At 37.5% G+C, this 21,794-nt stretch overlaps 2 protein-coding genes and 1 long non-coding RNA gene across 3 annotated transcripts in view; 2 read left to right on the top strand and 1 right to left on the bottom strand.

Moving 5' to 3' along the window:
- LOC103131798 (uncharacterized) overlaps positions 1 to 4,451 on the bottom strand; it is a 7,691-nt gene extending 3,240 nt beyond the window's left edge. Inside the window, exons 1-2 of the mRNA XM_007543526.2 lie at positions 3,865 to 4,451; positions 1,945 to 2,107 (exon numbers count right to left, since the gene is read on the bottom strand). Of these exons, the coding sequence (XP_007543588.2) occupies positions 1,945 to 2,107; positions 3,865 to 3,885 (184 nt within the window). The 5' untranslated portion in view covers positions 3,886 to 4,451. The remainder of the gene's footprint in view (positions 1 to 1,944; positions 2,108 to 3,864) is intronic.
- Positions 4,452 to 16,104: 11,653 nt separating this feature from the next.
- On the top strand, positions 16,105 to 16,871 carry LOC107834907 (uncharacterized). The gene is made up of 2 exons (XR_001660745.1): positions 16,105 to 16,583; positions 16,639 to 16,871. It is a non-coding gene; the product is annotated as an uncharacterized LOC107834907 (long non-coding RNA).
- A 4,529-nt stretch (positions 16,872 to 21,400) lies between these two features.
- The window catches only part of LOC103131796 (high-affinity choline transporter 1-like), a 30,612-nt gene continuing 30,218 nt past the window's right edge, over positions 21,401 to 21,794 (top strand). The window contains exon 1 of the mRNA XM_007543524.2: positions 21,401 to 21,671. Coding sequence (XP_007543586.1) covers positions 21,488 to 21,671 — 184 coding nt within the window. The 5' untranslated portion in view covers positions 21,401 to 21,487. The remainder of the gene's footprint in view (positions 21,672 to 21,794) is intronic.

The raw sequence follows: 21,794 nt of genomic DNA, 5'->3' as shown, positions 1-21,794 counted from the left end.
ATAAGGATGTCAATTAGCTGGAGCTCTTCTGCGACCCACCAGCAGCAGCTCCAAAGGAAACTGGAAACTCAAAACAAAGAAGTTAATTTGTTGCATTTAACAAAAATATGAAGAACTGACAAATAAATGTAACTAAATGTGTGCACTGCAAATAGTTAACTAAAGAGTCAGGCTAATGAAAATAATTTTAAAAAATAGAAATCTAAACTATTCACTAATTAATATCTAAACTAATGTTAAGGATAAACAAAAAAAATGATCACCATTCAGGTCTGTGTGACAGTTGGGTCAGCTGTCACAGATGGACATGTGGTAAATGATCTTGATCCAACCGTAAAGTATAGAGGAGAACCTGTGATGCTGTGGGCCGATTTCTCTTCCAAAGACCCTGGTCGGTTTGTTGGGGTGGATGACATTATGTACTCTTTGAAAACACGATTTCAAAGATTTCAAGATTTCATATCTTCTATCTTATCATTAAGGCGGGGTAACATGGCATCACATCGCAGAGACAAACAAACTGGCACAAGTTCATTCGCAAGACCAAATCAGAGAAACGTATCAATACGAAAAGTTTTGAACAGAGCAGCAGAGACAACTCACATGTTGTAATGGATAGTGAACCATTTAAATTAAGTTGCTTAAATTATTCAAATTTGTAGACTATTTATTGTAAATTATTTGAAGAATGTTGCAGATTGTTTAATAATATGTCTGTTTTGATTAGCACTGTTGGTGGTTTGTATTTTGTTTTGTTTAATTGTATTTGCACTTTATAAAGTTTTTTTGTTTTGTTATGTACCGTAACTAATGAGGGCAGGCCCTAAAAAAGCTGGCAAATCATTGTACCAATGAATGACTTGAACAAACTGTCAGAGATGTGCTTGGCACTATCAACACTTAGTGTTCCCCGGTGAAAGCAGCGAGGTATGTTTTATTTTGTTGTTTGTGTTGTAAGTTTATATTCTAATATTTGTATATCTGTTTAGTTTTCACGGTGGATTACGGTAACTGAGGTAATTAAGATGATTGAGATGACTGATGGTCCACATCAAAGAAAAATAAACAAACCTTGAAAATCACCCGTCGAGACCGCGCAAATTAATTCAAGTGCTGGGGAGCTGCTACACATGTCCATAATGCATGAACATAATGCATGAACATAATGCATGAACATTAGTCCATGCATTAACCCATGGTTAAGTTGTTTCTCAGTATTTACCTGTAGACATGCTACAGGTAAATGCTGCATCATTTACCTGCTGCAGCATTTACCTGTTGACACAATAACCTCGTGGTTATTGTGTCAACAATAACCAACAATGTTATTGTTGACATCTGGAAATTACACACATGTGCAGAACGCTGGAGGACAAGAAGGCAATTCTTTTACCAAAGTCAACCAAAGTGGCGCTGCTGCAGTAGAACCATTTTGTACACAAAACGAGACCTGGAGATGTTGGTGTTATTAATTCAGGTCGGTGCGCCACAGCAGAGAGACAATAACCCAGAAAAACTGTTAAAGAACAACTCATAACCACTTGTTTTCTTTTTTCTCGTTCTCCGAGTCAGCTATGTTGCACACAGATGCATTGCCATAGCAACTGACTAACAACAGTTCCATGAGAGTATCAGGATTCAACACAAAAAAACAAGCAGAGAGAACATTCAGTGTGTTACAGTTTTATGTTTTCAGGCTTGATGTTTATTCTTAGATTATTAAGTGCTCAACTGAGCACAGCAGACTACTTTAAACATGAGCCTGGATAAAAAAAAAATGCATGTATTAAAAATAAATGTATAAAAATTTAAAACAAAAGCCAATGATATTTGAGAGAAAATGTTTTTTGTCCTTTCTGTTACATATTTTGCATAAGTAATCATCTTGTGGGATTATGTCAACTTAGTCTTGTGTAATAAAAGTAAAAGAAAATCTCTTCAAACCTTTGGAGAGGTTCTTGAGGGCGTAAAGTGCCAGCACGAGAACGGGCAACCCGATGCCAAATGTCAACCACTTCATCACAGTGGCTACCTGCACAGCTGTAGATGTAGTGCTGTTGCCGGTGAAGTTGCTGGTGAAGTTGATGATCTCAGACTGAGTCGTGACCTGTGTGCTGGTATCAGCCATAGGAGGCAGCGCTCTTCCTGTTTATGTCTTCCTGTGAAGTTGTTTCTCAGCTGATGTTGTGTGAACAGCAGCAGGTCATGATGACCATCTGAAATAACAAAGGATAAAACTCACGTCATCGAGTTTAGTTGTGACAAAATTAAAATGTTTCTCACATTAAAACCACCAAATTCAATGTATTCCATTGGGATTAAGTTTAATGATCAACATAATATATTACATAACTTTGGAATTGAAAGAAATGCGTTAAACATTGACGTCCGCTGAAATGTTGTGTTTGAAGGTTCACCTAACGCCCGCTGACAACATTTTCCAGACTTAAAAATGAAATACCATTAGACGTCCGGCGGACTTTCAGTTGAAGGTATGCTGACAATTTTCAGTGTTCATTTGCAGTAGATCAAAATAAAATATTATATATAGTTCAGATAGGTCTGGAAATGATAATATGGCAGCAATTTCTTTTTAAAGGTTTTATTGCCTCTATTGGCCTTTATTTCATAGTTAATTGACAGGAAAGTTGGTAATGAGAAATGGGGAATGACTTGCAGCAAAGGTCACCAGGCCAGGAATACATGGGTTGTGCTTAACCCCTGCGCCACCATAGCACACCCATATGGGAGTAATTTCATTGGAATGCAAGGCTTTCCTGTGGAACAGTTGTCTTCCATTTCCTAGGGATATTAAGCCAATCTTGTAACAAATTGGAAAATTGACAACCACTTGCACTTGGCAAAGAATGTATTCATTTTACAATATCCCTTGGCCTGCATGGCCTCTGGCGTACAAACAGCAACACGTCATTTATGGGCTGTTTAAGACCACCTCTAAACGTTAAATTAGACGCTTCAGACAGTAACGAACCCATCTTGATATAAAAGTTATTGATCTAAAACAGCCAACCATATCACTGAGGTGGAATTGTCTTAACTGCCACACACAATGGTCTCCAAATGCNTTATTGTTGACATCTGGAAATTACACACATGTGCAGAACGCTGGAGGACAAGAAGGCAATTCTTTTACCAAAGTCAACCAAAGTGGCGCTGCTGCAGTAGAACCATTTTGTACACAAAACGAGACCTGGAGATGTTGGTGTTATTAATTCAGGTCGGTGCGCCACAGCAGAGAGACAATAACCCAGAAAAACTGTTAAAGAACAACTCATAACCACTTGTTTTCTTTTTTCTCGTTCTCCGAGTCAGCTATGTTGCACACAGATGCATTGCCATAGCAACTGACTAACAACAGTTCCATGAGAGTATCAGGATTCAACACCAAAAAACAAGCAGAGAGAACATTCAGTGTGTTACAGTTTTATGTTTTCAGGCTTGATGTTTATTCTTACATTATTAAGTGCTCAACTGAGCACAGCAGACTACTTTAAACATGAGCCTGGATAAAAAAAAAATGCATGTATTAAAAATAAATGTATAAAAATTTAAAACAAAAGCCAATGATATTTGAGAGAAAATGTTTTTTGTCCTTTCTGTTACATATTTTGCATAAGTAATCATCTTGTGGGATTATGTCAACTTAGTCTTGTATAATAAAAGTTAAAAAAAAAATCTCTTCAAACCTTTGGAGAGGTTCTTGAGGGCGTAAAGTGCCAGGACGAGAACGGGCAACCCGATGCCAAATGTCAACCACTTCATCACAGTGGCTACCTGCACAGCTGTAGATGTAGTGCTGTTGCCGGTGAAGTTGCTGGTGAAGTTCTCAGACTGAGTCGTGACCTGTGTGCTGGTATCAGCCATAGGAGGCAGCGCTCTTCCTGTTTATGTCTTCCTGTGAAGTTGTTTCTCAGCTGATGTTGTGTGAACAGCAGCAGGTCATGATGACCATCTGAAATAACAAAGGATAAAACTCACGTCATCGAGTTTAGTTGTGACAAAATTAAAATGTTTCTCACATTAAAACCACCAAATTCAATGTATTCCATTGGGATTAAGTTTAATGATCAACATAATATATTACATAACTCTGGAATTGAAGGAAATGCGTTAAATATTGACGTCCGCTGAATGTTGTGTTTGAAGGTTCACCTAACGCCCGCTGACAACATTTTCCAGACTTAAAAATGAAATACCATTAGACGTCCGGCGGACTTTCAGTTGAAGGTATGCTGACAATTTTCAGTGTTCATTTGCAGTAGATCAAAATAAAATATTATATATAGTTCAGATAGGTCTGGAAATGATAATATGGCAGCAATTTCTTTTTAAAGGTTTTATTGCCTCTATTGGCCTTTATTTCATAGTTAATTGACAGGAAAGTTGGTAATGAGAAATGGGGAATGACTTGCAGCAAAGGTCACCAGGCCAGGAATACATGGGTCGTGCTTAACCCCTGCGCCACCATAGCACACCCATATGGGAGTAATTTCATTGGAATGCAAGGCTTTCCTGTGGAACAGTTGTCTTCCATTTCCTAGGGATATTAAGCCAATCTTGTAACAAATTGGAAAATTGACAACCACTTGCACTTGGCAAAGAATGTATTCATTTTACAATATCCCTTGGCCTGCATGGCCTCTGGCATACAAACAGCAACACGTCATTTATGGGCTGTTTAAGACCACCTCTAAACGTTAAATTAGACGCTTCAGACAGTAACGAACCCATCTTGATATAAAAGTTATTGATCTAAAACAGCCAACCATATCACTGAGGTGGAATTGTCTTAACTGCCACACACAATGGTCTCCAAATGCGCGTCTTTGTAATTTTGAATTTTCCTAAGGTAATTAATTTCTTCTTTGTGGCTTTGATTTTTTATGATTATGTTGCACTGTTGGTGTGATTTTAGGCACTTGATAGTTTGAATAAAATTCTGGTTGATTGTGAAGTTGAACAGTGACTGTTGTCCTTATGGTTTCACTTGTACACACGACATTAACGGACCCGGGGAGACGAGATAACAACGAGCAACAGGTAGTAAATATCTCGCTTTCTTAACATGGGTTAAGTGGTCCTCGGACTGAAAAAGTTTAAGAAACACATATGCACCTTTTCCACCGACTCCACTTCAGCAGCCCAGGTGCTATCCTGATAGGATCTGCGCCCTCTAACTATCAAATTATTTAAAAAAAATGTCAACATACATTTGTTTGTGAATAAAAAAGTAAGTCTGATGTTGAAGTGAAAAACTGTTTCTATTTATATTTTCATAATTGTCTTCGCAATAGCGGGGGGGAGGGGGGGGGGGGGGAAACGCCATCACAGAAATTGTTCGGCTGCAGAGAAAACTTCTAAATTTAATTTTATCAGGCTGTCCCAGTGCTGGACCCAGTTCCCTACAGGTAGCCTTTGTCGGTCCCACCGACAGATATAAAGAATGTCTGTCTTTATATCAGACATCCTGATGTAAAGAAACAGTACAGCGACTGTCACTGCAACGCACCTAAAAGCCCCGGTACCACCTGCTCACTGTTCGCTCTCTGCATTACTAGGTGGGTTAAAGCCGCTGCTGACGGGATCTGGGCTGGAGATGAGCGGCTGTGAATAGAAGTTATTGCAGTTACTGTTAAAAGAATATTCGGCTCATGGCATTTGGAGTTCACAAAATATCACAACCATCAGCGAAAATACTGTACCAATAATTTGAACCGCAGCTAAAGCCAAACATGTCACAATTAAAGAAATCAAAATGTCCTCAAAGCATCGGCGGACTGACATAGGGAGTACCGGGGTATTCCAGCTAGATTCAAAGATGCGCATCGTAGCAGCTGTTCATGCAGGGCCGGCCCAAGGTAATATGGGGCCTTAAACAGAATCATGATTTAGGCTCCCTGGCATCCTCCTACTAAGAACCTCAGCATCACTAACAGTGCTTAAATATAGATTTAGTGAATTCTGTGAGAGGGGGCCCAGGTTAATTGACTGAATTTAAAATCAATCACTGATTATTGGTTATTATTTGCTCTGATGTATTTGTGAACAAACCCAACTCAAACACAAGGGTTACACCATATTGTAGCCAAGGTAACACAACAATCAAGCTATCAAGATGATTCTTTAAACTTTTACAAAGTAAAGGTCCTAATTAAATTCTAAATGTACAACATTGTCATTCTCAATAAATGAATGCCACAGGTTTAGCTCTATGGTCTGTGTTACAATTCAACCATTTATAGGGGCGTCTGAATGTCTGGAGGGCCCCTGAATGGCCCTACCAGCAGGTACTGACAGTAATACAGTATTCTTTGCCTTGATATCTCTCAACCTTACAATTCTAGATCTCAGAGGTGCTAACACACACACACAAAAAAAACATCAAAGATCAAAAAATTGAGCTTTTTTGATCTTTAGAGCAATATGCAGCCAAGTTGTTATAGAGGTTAAATAGATAATATTAGGGTGTAAAATGGTAGGAAATGTGCTTATTTCATAATTTCATAACCAGTGACCTTCTCCTCTGGTCTGTTTCACAGCTACAGTCTCAGATCAACACAGCCCTCAAGCTCTGTCAGTAGCGGAAACAGCAACATTACACCTGTTGGGGAAAATATACTACATTTGCTTTGCATTGCCCCCACATGTCTGGAGGGCCCCTGAATGCCCCTACCAGCAGCTCCTGACAGTAATACAGTATTCTTTGCCTTGATATCTCTCAACCTTACAATTCTAGATCTCAGAGGTGCTAACATCAAAAAAATGATGTAGCTCTCAAGCTCTGTCAGTAGCGGAAACAGCAACATTACACCTGTTGGGGAAAATATTGTAAGGATTTGGTTTTCTCTGTGTTGATTTGAGTTTTTCTGTGTGTTTACCTTAGGTTCTGTCTGAGTCTCAGTGATGTCATGTCTCCTTCCCCCTTGATTGTTTCCCTGGTGTGTTGCGTTCCCAGTAATTACCTCCTGTGTATGTAAGTCCACCTGTTGTTTTTGTCTCTTGTTGGGTTCTTGTCTTGTGTCGCTGTTCATTTGTAGTGTCGTAGCGTAAGTTGCATGTTCCTGTCCATTCGTTTAAACTGTTGCTACCAGTGTGAGCCATAGCCTCCACTGAGCTGTGCTGCCAGTGTTTTGGACTGTTTTTGTGCCGTTACTTGTGCATGTCTGATGCAAAGGCTTTCTAACACCTTTCTCGTGTCACGACTCTGAAGACCGAATAACGTTGTCAGCAGGTTTAATGACAATAAAAAGGGTAAAACTGAAATGAAGACAAAAAATACAATAAATATGTGATCATATGCAGCATAAAATACAATACACTCAATTTCCACCGAACATCATATCCACATGCGCACATCTAGGCTACCAACTGCGCACCCGATAACCTCGCGATATCCTCACATCTAATTAACATAAACATACTCCACCTTAAAACAACACATTAGAGCGCTATCGCTTAGACAGAAACAATGTTGCAAAGTTACAAACTTAATACATACCGGCAATGCAACCATACATGAAAGATTTGAACAGTAATTTACACCAACGAACACCAACGGTGTCTATTTCTACCGTTTAATAAGTTTTGTTTCGAATGACAAAACTTACTACGTTGTAGTACCTTAAAATAACATGAGAGGGCAGGCTTTCTCCCTTTTTTCTTGTATTTAAAACAACATTTATAACTTCAAAACAGAACAGTTTTGAAACCTTTTTTCATCATTAAATATCCTTCATCACTGCAGCCTGGGACGGTGCCTCACCACCGTCACCGGACAAATCATGACAAATATGGGTTCTTAATATAAATTCTTAATATGGGTATTGGTGTGTACGATGTTTTAAGATCTTGTTCAATGAGCCCCTTTTTAACTTTGAGCCCCTTCCCATCCAAAGGTCTGTGTGGTGGGATGTCCACTGCAGTGATAGACATTATTTTCTGGTGGTGTTTTTTGTTGTTAAAAAGTGATCCATAGAGCAAACGTTCATGCATGAAGGTCAGTTAGAGCAGTGGTCCCCAACCTCCGGGCCGCGAACCGGTACCAGTCCGTGGACCAATTGGGCCGCGCAAGACATAAATACATATTTTCGGTTTTATGTATTATTTGAGTCTGAAGGATCTTTTATTTTGAAAATCCTTTAACCGGATTCTCTGGGTTACGTCTTGAATGCCAACAATGAGCCCACAAGCAGCAAAATGAGTAAGAAACAGATCAGGTGTCTTTGGAAGGTTTCTTTGCGAAGGGGAAAAGGCCCAGAGAAGAGACAGGAGAATGGATTTATCCTGGACCGGTAGCTGATTCCCACATTACAAGACTGCTCTGCATGATATGTGGCAACCGGCTCACTAATGAGGCAATGAAGCTTCCAACTGCTTTGCCAGGTAGAGACCACACACCCTGTGCATATAAGCACCACTTTGGGTGTTATTGTCTCCCATCACTCCCAGATGGGACCGTCTCGTTGCAGAGAAACAAGCGCAGCGCTCCCATTAGTTGTTATCATGAGTTAAAATGTTCACAAAAGTAAAATGTTTCGGGCCATTTATGTTGCGCATCTATATTATTTTGAAGGGATACTAAATGTTACCATAGCAACCAGAGTTAGAGAGCGTTAGGGCAGTGATCGAGACTAGAGGAGTAGTGCTTGTAAGTTTTGTCTGGTTCACACAGCACGATTTAAGAATTGTCCACCGATTTTCCAAACCCCTATCACCACACAGAGCCAGTAAAAGCGTATAACAGGTTTGATTAGTTCGTATGTCCAGCCACACGGCAGAAGTAACACACCACACACGAACCAATTTCAGTCACCAACATCCTGATTCCAGAAGAAAATCCAGTAAAATCTCCAACATACCACATTTAGAATAACCAAACACGGATGACGTTGTAGAAGCAATAGTGATAGTTTGTGGAGTCATTTTAAGCAATAAAAGACACAACAAAAAGAAAAGGCATTTGATAAAAGACGGCAGGAGCAGCTGCTCTATCTGCTGCACTATGATTTGGAGGCGAGTTGTGCGTTTTCATAGTTAGCATTTTTAACTGATTAAACATAACCATATATAATAAACATATACAAGGGCGGATCTAGAAAAATATCTATGGGGTGGCACCCCCCCTCTTGATTTTTTCAGGGGTGGCAGCTGCCAACCCTCCCATAGATATTTTTCTAGATCCGTCCCTGTGTCCAACCGAGATTAGAGAATTTGCCAAAAGAAAATCTTATAAAAGTACAGTAGATAATAGCTTAGTTAGGCTGTTACAACTGAATTAACCGTTAATCCGGGCAGTTAAATGATCTCTGGCGTTGTCGTTAGTGATGTGCGGATTGATACTGAAATATCGATTCTTCCGATACCAGAACTTAATTCTTTAAAATCTATTGTCAGATCCAAGGATCAATACTTTCCACATTTTAGTAATTTGAGATAATTTAGATTAACAACAGCACGTTAGAAAGCAACTAAATTATAGAGATCTTGCCTAAATGAAACGTTGTTAATGGGAACTACTTTTTCTTCCGCCTGGTGAGTGTGTAATGTGTAAGGACGCAATGCCCAAGCGCAGCGTGCTGCTGATGCTCACTCACTCAGAAATGACCATGTTGACAGATTATAAAAGTGACATGGAGCTATTTCAGCTGTCATTTTATAGTAGTTTTAATAATTAAACAAGGATATATTTAGTAGGGTTATTACTCTACTAATTGTCTTTGTTTTTTAATTTGCAACACCATTTTCACATATTTTGTATATTTCTGCTGAATTAAAATAGCTTATAGTAAACGAGATTGTTGTCTCAATGTACTTCTGAGTTTAAAATGAGTGCATGAGAGTACATTGTGTTCTTTTTATAAAGCCAAGATATGGATTACATTTTTTTATTTAATTAAGAAACAAATTAACTGTCTTTGCACAAAGTATGGGATCTGTATTGCTAATACCAGCTTAAATTTTACTCGATATTGGATTGGAAAGAAAATCTGTTGGAACGAACATTACTACTACCTCACTGACATTTTGGGTGCTATCCCATTTGGATTGTATGATGTCATAAAAGGGACTGACAAACATGATGAATAAAATATTGTTCAAACTAATATTAGCAACTTATAAAGTGAGAATTTGAAATATAAACCAAAAATTAAAATATTTATCATTACATTGAGCTAATCAACGTTGTTTATTCTAATTTCAGAATACTCTGGAATACCAGACATTTCAAATCAAACATCAATAGAAATTTCATGACATGTCAGTAAGAGGTCCCACATCTTGCATCAAGAAGATCAGATTAAGAAGGTCCATAGCAGATGGAAACATGCCAAGAATTATCTTGATATATAAACTGATATTGTCTCTGAAATACTGATATTGTCTCTGAAATTGTTGTGTTAAATGTCAACCGTTTAAATAATTTCCAGTACACTCTGCCAACTTATACAAGAGTATAAGTTCATGTTTCTTTTTTATTTTTCATTGACAATAGCACAAAGGATTCCATTTGGACAGTCTTTTTTAATTATCCGGAGACATTTCATTAAGTAAGTGATTTCTCTTTTTGTGCTTGAAATAAGAAAATTTGACTTATATAAAATAAGTTCTAGACTTGAAGTTTGATTGGTAAATATTGATATTCTAGATTCTAGCACATATTTACTCATAATAAGTTATATTTTCTTAATATCAAGCTTTTATATCTTACTGAGATAATTAAGTACAAAAACACTTAAAATAAGAAAAATATTCTAGCATAAACCCCTCTTGGTGAGAAAAATTATCTTGTCAGAAAGAAAACAAGAAAAATCTCCTTAATTTAAGATATTTAATCTTACTAAGATTTCAGTTTTTGCAGTGTAGAAGTTTAATTAACTCAATCTTGTTTATCATTAATTAAGGTTAAAGTTTTGGACACAAAGCTTGCGTCACCCACAAAAACAAGTCCAGACCGGCTGGCCCTACTCCAAAGCAGGGACCTAAAAGCAGGGCCAGCCTCGAAGAAAAGCTGGTGGAAACGCTTGCAAAGCAAGCCGAGTAGAGCCGAGCTGAGCTGGTGGAAAAGTGGCAGATAAACGCTAATCAAGCTTATTTATAAAACTTTAAGTCTGAATCACATGGCAAACACAGTTTTGTTGACTGTGCAACATTTAAGGAAAACATCAATAATGCCACATTTTTGTCTAACTCAGACTGAACAATACAATAAGAGCTTCTGTAAAACATCAAAGAAACTCAACTGATACAGGGTAAAACATCTCCCTAGATTTTATTAAACCATGCATGTTTCATTATCACTGGAAAACAGTATCATTTAAAATATATTCTTCATTTAAATTTTTAAATGTTGTGAAATGGTTTCATTGTCAATTAATTAAGCCCTTTTTAAGAAATCTCATGCTAATATAGTGAAAAACTGAACTCTATTCTGTTCTTACCTGTGAAGAATGTGTGAACCTTCGACTCCAAACATCGTGCACTGACTCCAGGCTGATTTGTAGTTAAAGCAAAAACTTAATTTGGCAGAAAATATAGTTAAATATGCTGTAAATATCATATGAAGACGTGAAGAGTGCTGTTCCAGTCTGGCAGATGACCGCATAAAGTGTTTGCATGACACAAGGTATAATTCCTCAGAAGCCAGCTGCCACTGCAGCTTCCTTATCGCCAGAGTTCAGCTGCCTGCTTTGAATGAGACCTGGATATGCTGAACATCCTCTTTTCATGTATTCCAATCATCCTGAGCTGGCCATGAGGGAGGAAGTGGCAATTTGCATGTCAAACCAATGTTATTATGCCAGAGCACCTCTTATCTTTAACTTTGTTACCTTCATCACGGCACAGCACCCAGAAGTGTTGAATTAATTGCTCTGATGAAAACAGCTAGTCCTTTCCAAAGTCACATCTTCCAAGTGAAGAACAGCACAGATGGCAAATCAGTGATGGCACCAAGATTATGGGAACTTAGATATTCGGCTCCAACAAATACATTTATCTTAAGAGAGCAGCTCTTGGATTGAATTGGGGAGAGATGGAGATGTATTGGACCAATACTTCGCTTGGTCCAAGCTTCCATCTATCTGTTTGCCATCTGTTAAATGAAAATGTAATTCACAAGACATGGTTGATAAATTTAATTTCTAAATGACATACTCTCCTGTTTAATTTGGATTCTACACCTTATGAACAGAAAACTTAACACGTGTCCCAGAGAGAATGTCACCCAAAGTCTCCTACAAACATTGCATGATTTATCATCAATGCTGCCTCAGAGATAAACTGATTCTGGAGTGAGTATTCTGGAATATTGCATAATACTGAGTTGACTGTATTGTACGGAGTCCGTGATGAATTTTGTTTGCTTTTTAAAAAAAGAATACCTGGTAAAGTACTTCTGTGTACTGAAGCTTAAACTTGTTGGTCTGTCTGTTAAAACATACTGTTGCTGTCCAAAAAAGGATTTTTGAGCATCTATGTTGGGGCAGCTTTTTATTAAAAATTCATCACTCTGTAAAACTCCAAATTTTATATAACTCTCTCCTTTGTTAGATTACTCAGGAAAAAAGTTACTCATAAAAACAGATTTTAAATATTTCAACAATAAACAAACTATTAAGAGTGGCCATTTCCTCTACTCCATTATCCAGTCAACTGAGATATTACTGTTGAGTGTAACTGATTAAGCCCAAGACAACCCAAATTAGGTATATTCAGGATTCAGTGGGAACACCAACATGCAGAAGCCTTATCTGACGGTTCACCTCCCCCCCACCCCCTCGGGCCGCAGCAAAATTTTCCAAGTCTTCACCAGTCCGTGGTAATAAAAAGGTTGGGGACCACTGATTTAATGTATTAAGGAAAAAAATTACCAACACAACATATTCATACATTTAATTGTTCCCTGTACCTTTTACCACTTAACAACAGATGGGTGAGTCAGCAGAAGCTGTAACCCATGTCTCTCCTGACAGGTCCTCTCCTGAGTGAAATTAAAACTGCAGTATGTAACTTTTTTATAAATATATTTTTTTAACATATTTGTTAAAACTGTCATTATGTTGTGACAGTATGGCATGAGAGGTAATCTGTGAAAAATCTATTTCCTCTGCTTTCTTCCAGTGCTAGAAACATCTAGTCAGTGGCAGGAGAGTTTTAGTGCTGTCAATCACAATCTCATGTGGTGCTGCTCATCCTTCCTCCCCCTCGATTTGTGTCGTGCCCAGCTAGCATAACACAGAGCTGTGCAGATTCAAACTGTGAATGATCAGTTTAGTTAGCATAGCTACCAATGATGGCAGATAAATGGTTTCTTGTAATGGTAAGTTGTTTCTCCACCATTAGCACATTTAGCAGTGAGTGAATGAGGCTAATTCACAGTGCTAAGAGCATCCTACTAATTCTGATTGGTTGTTTTGGTGAGATTGGTGCATTACTTTAACCAGCAATAGTAATTCAGGAAGGAGATGGAGGAGATTGATTGTTTTCACAGATTATCTGCCTCATAACAAACTGTTACGACATTGTGACAGCTTTAACAAATATGGAGAAAACCTATTTTTTATTAAAGTTATGTACTGCAGCTTGAATAAAATGCAACTATAGCATTTTTGAGAAGTCTGGATTGCTTTATTTGTAGTTGCACATGGGGAAAGGTATTGGGGGAAGTAATAGAAAAAACATTTAAGCAACCTACTTACATAATGGATGTGGACTGTTGGATGTAAAATTCATGAGCAGTAAATATTGTGCTAGTATCAGTACTGGACCACAGAAAGAAGGTGGTTGCAAGCCTTTAAAATTGTGACGCTTTTAATGGGTCAAATAGACTCAAAAAATTGTAACAGCTGCGCAGGAGAGCCCAATCTATTTTTGTGTCAGTGGGCCCAAGATTTCTGGCAGCGCTCCTGGGTACAGCACCTCGCGCCCATCTCTCATGAACTGGCAACGAGATGTTTGTGTTCACTATATTTAATACTGCCAAACACCAGGAGAGGGTGCTGTTTCACCCATTACATATGAACCCAAACTTAATGACAAGTGAAATTCTATACATTAACTATGTTACACTTAGATGTACCTCTATTTCAGAATAGCTGATTCAGATGACCTCTGCATTACCTGCCATCAGGTAATGCAGAAGGCAGTTAATCATCCACAGATTCAATCCAGGTGTGTGGCAGAAGGGAAACATCTAAAACATGTAAGACAGGTGGGAGGAAAACACTGATCCAAACTGCTAAAGACTGATTCAGTCTATTGATTCTTGGATTGGTAACTGGTTAAACTGAACTGGACTGATAAAAGTCCATATGGGACCTTTATCAGCATATGGACATTTTTTAATTAATTTAATCAACTTCTTTGGAAATGTTTGTGGTTAAAGGAAGATTGAACCAGTTATTTGATGGAAGTTTATCTTATATATATTGTAAGCTGCTACCCCCTTTAGATCTTCTGATAAACAGTCCTTTACTTTAAATATTGATTCCCTCATTTTAATATGTGTACATGCTACTCTATGCTGCAGCTTGATAGGTAAATCTAATTGTATATGTCAACTAACATTAAGATAAATATTCATAAATATTTATTAGCGTGTCCTTATTAAATTAACTGAGTGTACATGGGGAACGGTATGGTTTGTGTTTGTTCTCAGACCTATAACCAATACACTGTTTAATATTTCAATGTCTTTCAGAACTTTTCTAATGTTTATCATCCTAACTGGCACGATCCTCACTCTTATTTTTGTATTTTTCAGCTGCTGCTTGGCAGTTTGACCCACAGCTGACTGTCGAGGACTACAGTGAAACTGTCAAGAAGTGGCTTCACTACTCAACATAACACGAGGAAGGCATCGCAAGGAAGCCAAGTGACGGCAACCCTTTGGCGTCACTTGGGGTAACCCAAGAGTCAAACTTGGGTTACCCCCAACTTGTACTGTTTTCGTTTTTTCTACAGAAGGCTTAACCTTAAGGAAGCTGTTCTTCCATTGTTGTTGTTCTGTTGTTATGATGGTCAAAGAGGAGTCAGATATGTTGACAGAGCTATCCCTGTTTTCTTAAACAAAATGTTATATTAATGCCATGTTGTCATTTTTAAGCTTGCAGTACCCGAACATATCCGCCTGGTTATGGTTGAAACCCTAATGTTGATTCAACATGTAAGTTACCGACCACTTTCAATTTTGTTTCAATGTCAGGCTTCAACATAGATTCAAACTTTCTGTGATGTGAGTAACCTTTCATTTATCAGGTGAATTGGGAGGGGCCTGGAGTTAGCTGCTGAATACTTTACCCACCTACATTAGAAATTATTTTAATAATTTCTAATTTCTAATGTTTCTTATTACCTCTGCCTCAAATTATCGCTCTCAAAAAACAAAATAAAACAAAACAAAAAACAGATGTACAAAGGAATTTCTTACTTGAACAACACCAAGACTAATGGGAATCCCCATTAGTCTTTTCTGGTTTGAAACTTTAATTTAATAAAAACATATAAATTTGCTTTAAAATTGGCAAGTTGATTGTCATTATTCTTGGGGTGTCGTGATGACACCCCGTTTTGCCATCACTGATTGCCATCACTTGCCATCACTGATTGGCTAAGCAATGTTACATTGCTTAGCCAATCAGTACTGCGGGAAGGAGTTCCACTCTCAGCAGGGATTTGAACTTGTGTCAAATCCACACTGTGAGCTTTACAGAAGTAAAGCTCACAGTTTTTACCAAATTCTATAGTCTAAATCTGCTCCTTAGTCACATCTTTTCGGGGTTGGCGTGGGGGAGGTAATACAACTAATATGATTACATTAATAAATCAGAATACCGCAAATTATTTTCTGTAGGGGGTTGGGGGGTTCAGTGAATGCGCATATGAAACTGGGGGGTTCGGTACCTCAAAAAAGGTTAAGAACCACTGGTTTAGAGGTTCATTTTCTGTATTAACTTTAAATAAAACAGTATTTAAGTGCTAACACTTAAATACTGTTTTATTTAAAGGAGGAGCAAGGGAAACAATGTGTTGAACAAAACACATTTATTACACATTTTGACAATAATGAAACAGAACAAACCATTATCAGTCATTGTCAATTCACCATTCTCCAACTGTATTTAAAGAAACCAGCCTCCGATCGGAGAGTAAACCAGCTAGCAGCAGCTTTAGCCACAGTTAGTTAATGTTACACCGCTGCCTGTCAATGTTGTATTAAGTTTCACTAAAATCACTGACATCTTCCAACAGTTGTTTAGAAAAGCATTTTCTAAACAGATAGCCAAATAATTTGGCTATCTGCCAAATAATTTACATATTCTGATGTGATTCATAATTTCTCATATTGTTTTGTTCATCTTTCTCAGCAGTAGCCTACCTAACAACCTACCATGTCTGGGATGGTCTTGTTCCTCTGTCTATGGCAGGTTCAGTCAATCAGTGGGACATCTGCTGCCTAACGTCAAACTATCATGGGCCTCTTGATTTAAAAGGAGACAAACCAGTACAGAGCCTCCCTGCTCCTGCAAGTCACACTTCTTGGATGAACACTCACAGTAGTGAGTGTTCATCCAAGAAGTGGATGAACACTCTAACACAGCTGCTAGCAGTAGCTAGCAGCTGTGTTAGAAATGAAATCTTTGTGTATCTATCCTTTAATTAATGTATCTAATAATAAATTGATGTTGTGTAGAGTTCTGTAAAAACTATTGTAAATAGCTTCTCTTGAGTAATCTACATACGTGCAACTTTTACATTTAAATTGCTTCTTTTTGTACATTTTACACATCTGGCAACAAAGTATGTGGAGGAGAGGAAATGCTAAAATTAAAGCTGCCATTGTGGAACAAAGACATAAGGTTTGTGGCCATTTCTTGCAAACATCTATGTAATAATTATATTAAACACTGTATCCACTGTATCCAATATATATATATGTAAAACTTTGTACTTATCTGGTAAGGCACCTGTAACAAAGGAATCGGTGACTATGAATCTTTACAATTAAATAGCGCATCAGAACTAGGTTCAACTCAGGAGGAGCAAGGGAAACAATGTGTTGAACAAAACACATTTATTACACATTTTGACAATAATGAAACAGAACAAAATAGTCAATGTTTTCTTTTGGTAGTCCTAAGTCAAGTCAGTCNTTTTAAATAAAACAAGAAACTGGAGCTTAGATGAGTGTTAATTTCTTACCTGCTGATCCACAAAACATGCACACACACTCGCAGACCGAGGAAGAAAGGGAACGCAGCGCAGTGGCGTTTTACCTACGATCACACTTTAGTTTAGATTTTCTGACCAAGATCAGCTAAAGTGCAGGGAGAGAGAACACCTACCACCAGAACATCAGCGCAACATGCACCAGCCAGCGATTTGTTGCCTTCTGCTGCCAGAGTCCACCAGACACAAGCCACACAGTGGGAGAACAAAAACGACACATGCCTGAATGAACGCCGCAGCTCCCTTATATACACCACGCCCACTTCAAGAACCGGAACTTCTCACCTGGAAACTATTCGTGTGAAATTATGTATATTTCTATACCACTACATAAGCTAAATAAATAAATAAATAAATAAATAAATAAATCTATCATTCATATAACCTAGATCTGCGAAAATTAATTTAGCAAAAAATAAATTAATGCTTAATTAATTTATTTAATTTAATTAAGATAATATCTATCTATCTATCTATCTATCTATCTATCTATCTATCTATCTATCTATCTATCTATCTATCTATCTATCTATCGTTGAGAAAATAAATTTGAAATAAGCTAGTTTGATCTGCCTTTTGTCTGTGTGGGAAAACAATACAGTATAAGTTCTAGCTTTTCACACTCATCTGTGAAAGCCGTAAACACGGCAGGGGTTTCTGGCTTCAGACAAAGGGTCAGAGATAGCTCATGGTTGAATGAGGAAAGATACGCCTTATTTGAATAAATTAAAGATAAGAATACGCCTTTACTATAAAACTATCTACACAGAAGTAACACATTAGATTTTGCTCTTGCAACTTCTCCAAAGACGTCTTTGCTTTTTGTTTGTCGTTTCCATCTTTTATCTTTTTCTCTCTCAGGTAAATTCATGTGTTGTTTGTGCTCTGAGGTTTCTGATGTTATGTGATGTGCTTTTCTGGTGATAGTATGCATCTGTCTTGAATAAATGCTGATTATTGTGACGCTGTTATCTCTNTATCTATCTATCTATCTATCTATCTATCTATCTATCTATCTATCTATCTATCTATCTATCTATCTATCTATCTATCTATCTATGACAGCGTCTTTCCTACTCGTGTCTCTATCTTAGCAACTTCTCAGGACGTGATGGAGTAGCGGGTGTTTGGCATAACTGTCAAGTTTTGGAGGTAATGTTTCACCACCCTCTCAGTCACTATTGAGAGGGTGGTGAAACTAGAGTATGACGTGAGGAGGGGTTAATACGATCATGCTTAGCAACTTCAGTGATTTTAGTGAAACTTAACAATACAGCACTGACAGGGAGTGGTGTATACGTTTCCTAACTCTGGCTAAAGCTGCTGCTAGCTGGTTTACTCTCCGATTGGAGGCTGGTTTCTTTAAATACAGTTGGAGAATGGTAAATTGACAATGACTGATAACGGCTAACACTTAAATACTGTTTTATTAAAGTTAATACAGAAAGTGAACCTCTAAACGTTACAGCACTGACAGACAGCGGTGTTGATGACAGTGACAGTTGATGTTCCCAACTGTGGCTAAAGCTGCTGCTAGTTGGTTTATTCTCTGATCGGAGGCTGTTTATTATATACACAGTTAGAGAGTGGTGGATTGACAATGAGTAATAACGGCTAACACTTAAATGCTGTTGTAATTAATCTTACCTTTTAGTATATCCTTAAGATAATGAGTATCCGTGAATTTTTCAGTCAGGTTTCCCGAGGGAAAATCACACCAAAAGTAAAGATACACCTCTTCGAGTTACGGCGCCCATTGTCTGACAGGGTCTCCAGAAAAACTTTTGGTTCAGAAGTAAAACGAGCTGTAATCCAATCAGCAATTTCTTAGGTCTCCCACTGGGGCCTACCTCTTCCATTTTGTTAATGTCGTTGTGTTTTTGTTAATGTCATTGTGTTTTTGTTAATGTCATTGTGTTTTCATTAATGTTGTGTTTTCGTTAATGTTGTTGTGTTTTCGTTAATGTTGTGTTTTCGTTAATGTTGTGTTTTCATTAATGTCGTTGTGTTTTCATTAATGTTGTGTTTTCGTTAATGTTGTNTTGTTGTGTTTTCGTTAATGTTGTGTTTTCGTTAATGTTGTGTTTTCATTAATGTCGTTGTGTTTTCATTAATGTTGTGTTTTCGTTAATGTTGTGTTTTTGTTAATGTTGTTGTGATTTTGTAATTTGTAATTCTTAGGTCTCCTAAGAAATGTATTAACGAAGCACAACTAATTGTGCTTCGTTAATGTTGTAGTGTTTTGCATCTCAGGGCCACCGTAGGAAACAGCTGACTGTTTCTTGGCTAGCACCTGTTTTGCTGTAGTCTTACTTTTTGTATTTCTACAGTACAGTTTGCGTAATACCACCCTCTGGTGATCAAAAACTGAAATACAGGTCAACGAGTTTGTTTAGGTTGGTATTCTACCAGTTCGTTCTAAGTAAGACCTACTTCCANGTGAATTTTATCCATGTTAAAATTAAATGATTCATTTTCATAGGTTAGCACCGAACAATTTCAAATAAAATTCAAAGACCCAGCATAAACATTAGTTGAATATTAGTTCAAACATCAATGAACTAATGTTCATAGATGAAGAGCCCTACAAAGGTTTTTATTAATATCTTTAAAATAATAGCTGCACAAATGGAAATTTTATCAGCACAAATAAGCACAAACGTAGATGAGTTGATTGACACCAAATTTGATTGATTTTGTAAAAGTGAGGGGGCTGGTTGACCTTTTGACCTTTAAACTTTCATAAATATATCTTCAAAGCCAAAGCAGTACAGATGAAATTTTTTCTTGTACAAACAAGTACCAACTTAGCAGAGGTGAGATTGTGCAAATAAAGAAATAAATGTAAATATGAGCAGGGACTCAAAGAACTGTGTAATGTGAATGGTTGACCTCTGATGACTCCTAGAGAACATTTTTCTTAACATATTTAGAATGATAGTGGCATAAATGAAAATTAAAAAAATAAAATAAAATAAAATTCTGTATGATTCAATTATTTTCAATATTTGTGGGGCATTTGTCAAGCTGGCCGTTTCTCCAATTCAGAAAGACATATTTACGCTTTTCTCTGAACAGTTCCGTCCTAACATTGCAGGCTTGTTTGTTTTCAGTCATATGATTAATATTATTATTACTATTATTGTTGTTGTTGTTATATATATAATATAGCATATATAGCATCCATCCATATCCATATATGGATGGATGGATGGATGGATGGATGGATGGATGGATAGATAGATAGATCCTCAGGTGTGCTGCATACAGTGAGACACATTATGATAAACAAGTTCAGTTTAACTTCATCAGAACAGTCTGTAATTTTTCATGTCTTGTTCAAAGGAAACATTTTCTACTTTAAATGCTTTCAGTATTTAGTACAGGTACTAAATTTGACGAATGTGGAAGGCCGACTTCACTCAGGTTTTGTTTTTATCAGTCAGAAAATCATTAGAAAGCTCAATATTAAGGAACAATATTTTTTGTCCCTTATTTCGGAAAGTGAAACTCAAACATTATGTTCATGTTTTCAGTTTTTATCAGTGGTCGCTTTCAAAATAAAAGCCTGCTTAAAATATATGTACAGACAGAATTATGACTAACATACATTTCAGATGTCTAATCACAGCCTGTTTTTCTGACTGGTGGATATTACAGGAACCTTTTTCACTATTTTCTCCTCCTCTTAAAATGAGTTTGGAAAAGTTTTAGAACTGTGTTTGTTTTGTGATGCTGTGAGACCTGGTATTTATTTTTCAGTGGTGAAGACTTGCTAGCAACTAGCTACATTTATGTAGATTAATGATTACAGGGACAATATGGCAGATGGCTGCAGTACATCAGTCAAATAACTGATGTACTGCTTAATGCTAATAGCCAGAAGAGCTAAATAAATTAGTGAATGAACTAATTAATTTTAAATAAAATTCAAAATAATTATAATAAATACATGTATTTAGTCTCTCTGGGGATAGGCACCAGCACCCCTCCCAACCCCACTAGGAAAAGGAAAATGGATGGATGGATGGAAATGTATTAATTTATGATTTTGTATTTTAATGTCTGTCTTGACCATGTTTATTGAAACTTTCACGTACATCTTTACTGAACTTTTTTTTTTTTAATGCATTGGATTGTGGCACTTGTGGCACTCCGTATAGCACGTAGCAGCAGAAAGGCATGTTCAGCAGCAGCAGGCAGGCGCTTATTTCCTTATCAGGGTACCCGCCGCCTCATCATGGCTCTCAACATCCCCGGTGTGACCGTGATGGTTCTTTTCTACCTGCTGGTTCTCGGGATCGGCATCTGGGCTTCCGTCAAGTCCAAGAAGGAGGCAAAGAAAGGCCGGGGGGACAAGACCGAAATGGCTCTGCTGGGGAACAGGGGCATCAACCTCGCGGTCGGCATCTTCACCATGACAGGCGAGTGACTGATTAAGAACAGAGGGACACGAGGGGAGAGCCTGGCTCTGCTTCGGCTTAAGATTTTACATAATTAATTAATAGATAGATAGATAGATAGATAGATAGATAGATAGATAGATA

This window comes from Poecilia formosa, unplaced genomic scaffold (assembly GCF_000485575.1).
Source record: "Poecilia formosa unplaced genomic scaffold, Poecilia_formosa-5.1.2 Scaffold838, whole genome shotgun sequence".
Taxonomy (NCBI): domain Eukaryota; kingdom Metazoa; phylum Chordata; class Actinopteri; order Cyprinodontiformes; family Poeciliidae; genus Poecilia; species Poecilia formosa.
Note: the sequence above shows the minus strand (reverse complement) of the source record. Positions and strands in the feature narration are given on the sequence as shown.